Source organism: Amblyomma americanum, chromosome 7 (genome assembly GCF_052857255.1).
Source record: "Amblyomma americanum isolate KBUSLIRL-KWMA chromosome 7, ASM5285725v1, whole genome shotgun sequence".
NCBI classification, from domain to species: domain Eukaryota; kingdom Metazoa; phylum Arthropoda; class Arachnida; order Ixodida; family Ixodidae; genus Amblyomma; species Amblyomma americanum.
Window position 1 is genome coordinate 6855414 of NC_135503.1, and position 4945 is coordinate 6860358.

Genomic DNA, 4945 nt, shown 5'->3' on the forward strand with positions numbered 1-4945 from the left:
CGGACGTTGCAAGATTTTTATAAACAGTACACAATCTTCCTGCTCTGTTTCATATTAGTTGCACGCGCACTCCCCCAAGAATCCAAGGAAAATTGCAGGGCCTGTTTCCTGTTTTCGGAAATTAAGCCCGTGCTTTTAAGTTGGAAGCGTTATTTCTGTAGCAAATTTCTGATGAACGCACTGGAGAGCAATTTAATCTCATTGCTATATATTTTGTGATCAAAACATAACGAAGTGCCAAAGCGAAGTTAAGCGCCGCTGAAATTGCTAGAACTTTTTTTTTTCGATGACTCGCCATACGGCACATGTTGGGGCTGCTTATATACTATAGGTTGTCGGGGAGGCTATATTGCTAGAAAAAAACTTAGGAACAATGCTACGCAGAGCGAGATCTTTTTGCGAGTGATTACATTTTTCCAACGGCGCTGCTCCAGCTGCGTGCGCGTATCGTTGCTGCCGTTGGGAAAGCTGCCTTACGAACACCAAAAAGAAAAAAAAGATTGACGGTATGTCCCACTGTCATTAGTGAGGCATCTGCTGACGACAGCTCTGCTATCGGTACAGTCTCGGGCAGGATCACTCACGCTGTACATTTCGAAGGATTTCATCCTCAGCGGTCTCACGTAGTTCGGCTTACATTCCTGTGAAGGCTGCTAGGTAGCTTTATCAATGAATATGGCGATATTAATTCAAGTGAAAGTCTACTCAAGCAAGTAATTTTCAGAGCAAAGAGAAACTGGCCAGGAAGGTAGCAAAGTAAAAATATATATACAAATCGCTCTACTTTACTGAATGTTCTTCAAAGAAAGCATTTAAGAACCGAAAACGCAGTTTTTCAATACGAAATTCCTCTCCGGCACTTCCTTTAACAAATACATGCCATGTTTGTTCTATTAAAAAAATTAAGCGGTAATTGCAAATTACTCTGCATGCAGCGCTTCTCTGAAGTGGAACTAGATGGCGCCGCTTCACTGATGTCGCACTGAGAAGCCCTTGCTATACTAGGCTACATAAACGCTTACGGAACTAAGAGCCACGGTTCACAGTGCAGTGTGAGAACGGAGCTGTCAAATGGATACTGTGTCACGTAAATGCCAGCAGTGTGTTTCTTGTACTATCCTAGCACTTGTTCTTGCATACAACGCAAGTGAGTAGCGCCTCTCTCTCATCTACACGGTAAAGGCACCCCTGGAGCCCAAATTTCACCATGGCGGTGTACGGCGAGTAACTTCTGTTGCCCGTTCGAACTAGCAGAAGCCGTACAAAGCAGGCTGCTATCAAACGCATTCTCTTTACGGAAGCTCCGGGAAACACGAAGCTCAAGCGCTTTCGTTTGAAGGGCTGGTGGCATCATTGCGGGGGAATCTCTGTACACGTCTGCGTACATAAGATCAAGCACGCAAAAGGAGACGCAGATTTTTGGAACCGATTAAGTGGCCATTCCATTCCCCTAAAATTGGCGAGCATCCAATGGCAAAAAAAAAAATTTGCCGGCTTAGTTGGTTCATACAGATATAAGAGGTTAACTGCGCGAAAAGGTAAGACAACCGAAAGAAACACATACGACGCTTCTAAGTGTCACATGCGTTTCTTTCCTGCTGTCTTGGCCTTTCGCGCAGCTAAACCCATTGTGGGTGGTACAGCGCGAAACAGACGAAAGAGGAAGTTGAAGACGACACGGGCGAGCGCCATCTAGTTCCAGCGCTCGTCCGTGTCGTCTTCAACTTTGTTTGTCTTTCGACTGTTTCGCGCTGTACCACCCACAAAGAACGCCTATTACCAACTCGCCCAGCTATCTATCCTCCTTCAGTTAACCCCTTATATCAAATGGCGCTTTTTTGTGTGTGTGTGTTTCATGACAGCCGTTCAGCCTCTGCGCCTCCATCCGTTCGCTTTTCCGGAGAAGCCGGTCGTCGGGACGCAAGTGTCAGCAGCCTGCACAACGGTGGAAGCAGTGCAAAACGTTCGCTTCCGCTGGTTCAAGAACGGCCGTCTCCTCACTGGCTCAGAGCGGGACGGCCGAATTCGGCTGAGGACGTTCCCTGAAGTCTCTACCTTGGTCATCGGTCCGCTCGAAGAAGGCGACAGTGGAAACTATACCTGCACTGGCACGGCCGGCGTCAAGTCTGACTCCTACACGCAGACCCTGTACGTTTTGGGTAAGTGGTGGTTATATTCACTGGGAGATCATATTCGACAGTGTACGGCTTCGCTAACAGTCCTTTCAAGAAACTGGTGTGTTCATGTACAGGCAAATAACGCTCTCTTTGTGCGCGCGTCTAGAGACGCACAGCATGTCACTCACTACCAAGTGCGAAATTCCTGCCGCTCCATGACAAAAGACGAGAAAAGCACGTACACTGAACAGGTGGATGCCTCATTAAATAACCGAGATGCTTTTGTAAAACTAATATTTGATTACTCCCAACAGCCATTATTACGTGACTACACACTCGCATACAAGTTCTACGTGAGCATGCTTTCCAGAAATACACGAGGTTATATGTCCACAAGGAGCCATAATGAATGCCCGGTACGAGAAACAGCGAATACAATACAACTTACCTTCGTGCGCAGTAGCAAAATCTGCGAAATAAGTTTTTTTTTCTCTGTTCTTGACAAAACTGCAACAACAATGTTCTATTGCTGGTTTGTTTTTGCGGTTGTGCAGTGGAAATAAATTCAGGAACACTGATGGCTGGTGAAATTCGGGTGCAAAATAGTGTTAGCTTTTAAATGAGTCGTTAGAGACAGCCATAATATACATCTCCAGTAAGTTGGTTGCTCGTCGAACACACAGCGCCGAAACACAACGGACTAAGGGGGATACAGTCAGGTCGGAATGAAACGCGAACACGAGTATGCCGTACTTTTCTACTTTGCAGCGAGATATTGCCTTACAACTGGTCTACAAATATGTACTTCGGTAGACCCTTTACCAGACACATGGATGAGGCTGGTTGCAAACTGCAGCTGAAAGTACAGAGGTAAAATATTTTTTTTTTTCGCGTTTCATTCCCGCCTGACTGTACCATACCTGGAATCGCAAAGATAAGACAAAAATTGACTGCAGTTATAGACGCTAATAAAATACTGACGTTCTGTAAGGACCATCCTCAAAAGTTGTCATCACCCTCGTAGGAATCAGCCTCCGCTTCGCAGCGTTTCCCAAAAATTCTGAGAGCACTTAAGTCTGCTTAAATGAAGGAATGCGAAGGCATGGAACTTTCTAGGAACGTGTTTTTTTTTTCCACCACGCCACTACGCGAGTCTATTTTTATTTTATTCTTTATATGTTATATGTTTATTTTTCAGTTCCATTTATTTTTATTTACTTTTTTCTTTTTACTTTACTTATATTACTTTTCACGTTCACGTGCTACGTCGACGTCCGTGGCTGCTTTGACATACAGGCGCTATGTCGACGTCCGTGGCTGCTGTGTCGTCGAAGTGTAATTAATTACAATTCATCGACCAAATATTTCCAACAGCAAGATCTGATCATGCACTAACACAATCAAACTTCAGTACATTTATTTTCACAGAACGACGTAATCATGCGGAGAAAGTTTTGCTGACACGAAACACGGGACATAATTACGGGGCTATGTGACGACATATTGTCGTCAAAGTGTAATTTTCGGGTTTAATTAACTATAATTCATCACCCAAATTTTTGCTACCGCAAGATCTCATCACGCACTATCTAACACAACCAAGCTTCTGCCCATATAACTTTATAAAACGACACAATCGCGCGGAGAAGTTATGTCGTCGTCCGTGGCTATTGTGACGTTGAAGTGTAACTTTCGCCTGTAATTAATTAACTAATTAAACCACACTGACCAAATTTTTTCCACAGCGAGATCTCATCACACACTATCTAACATAACCAAGCGTTCGCACATTTATCTTCGCAGAACGATGTAGTCATGCGGAGAGAGTTTTGCTGACACGTAACTCGGGACATAGCCATCTAATACTTTCGCATTAACAACGTAGCTCACATTTTAGCCCACAGCATGTTTGAGTGTGTCAGTGCCACCACAGCTGCTATGACTCCCTGGCTTTCTTCGGCACGTCTAACGCCTGCGCGAGCCGCCGTCCACAGCGAATTGTCCATTGAGAACACGCAGTCTAGTGCTTTCGTCCACTGTCGCCTGGCAGACACCTCCCACTTATCCCTTCTGAAAGAAACACTGCCAAAGGTCAGAATTAACATCGGTCTAAGAGCGGACTGACTCGACGTCTTTATGGCCGCTCCGTCGATTGGAGTAGCCTGTGCTGAAAGCCAGTCTGCTGTTGTATTCTGCTCGCTATGAGCGTTTGGAAAGTTAGCTTCGGGGCAAAATAACCACAAAAAGCTGTGCAATGAGCTTCTTGTGTGCTTTCGCAGTTCCGCCGAAATGGATACAGGAACCAAGCGATGTCAGCGTGCGAGAAGGAGACAACGTCACAGTCTCGTGTAGTGCATCCGGGAAGCCACCTCCTGCAATAAAATGGAAACGCAAGGGTAAGCAAGCTGATCACTTGTCAGGTTTACAAGCACTAAAACATAATTCGAGGAATCAACCCATTCTTGCCTCAGATAAAGTTAAGCTACCAGCATTGATTTATATAAACAGCAGTACTTAACAACGTTAGACTTGTCGTATAGTCATAGACTAAGCAGTGTGAAAGACACTGCAGCTCGCGCAGCAGAGAAAGCGACCAAAGCAAGTTTTCTTTACTTGCAGAAGTACCACAACAGTTGTTCACATTACCACTCAAAAATACTTTTTCAAAAATTTCAAAAATACTGCATCATGCTTGCCTTTCAGGTGGCAAGGCACAAGCTCCAGACAATAATACTCACGGCGGAACCCTGAAGATTTCGAAAGCAATCACGTCGTTAAGCGGTGTTTACGTCTGCACAGCCGACAACGGCCTGACAGGAGGCCTGGAG

General features: G+C 45.1%; 1 protein-coding gene and 1 long non-coding RNA gene across 2 annotated transcripts in view; one reads left to right on the forward strand and one right to left on the reverse strand.

Moving 5' to 3' along the window:
• The first annotated feature begins 1018 nt into the window (after nucleotides 1-1018).
• LOC144098355 (MAM domain-containing glycosylphosphatidylinositol anchor protein 2-like) lies at nucleotides 1019-4773 on the forward strand. The gene is made up of 3 exons (XM_077630934.1): nucleotides 1019-1147; nucleotides 1863-2159; nucleotides 4397-4773. Exons 1-3 carry the CDS (start codon nucleotides 1072-1074, stop codon nucleotides 4633-4635), a joined length of 612 nt encoding a protein of 203 aa, XP_077487060.1. The 5' UTR covers nucleotides 1019-1071; the 3' UTR covers nucleotides 4636-4773.
• LOC144098358 (uncharacterized) overlaps nucleotides 3482-4945 on the reverse strand; it is a 115504-nt gene continuing 114040 nt past the window's right edge. The window contains exons 4-5 of the long non-coding RNA XR_013307175.1: nucleotides 4856-4939; nucleotides 3482-4489 (exon numbers count right to left, since the gene is read on the reverse strand). This is a non-coding gene — a long non-coding RNA (uncharacterized LOC144098358). The remainder of the gene's footprint in view (nucleotides 4490-4855; nucleotides 4940-4945) is intronic.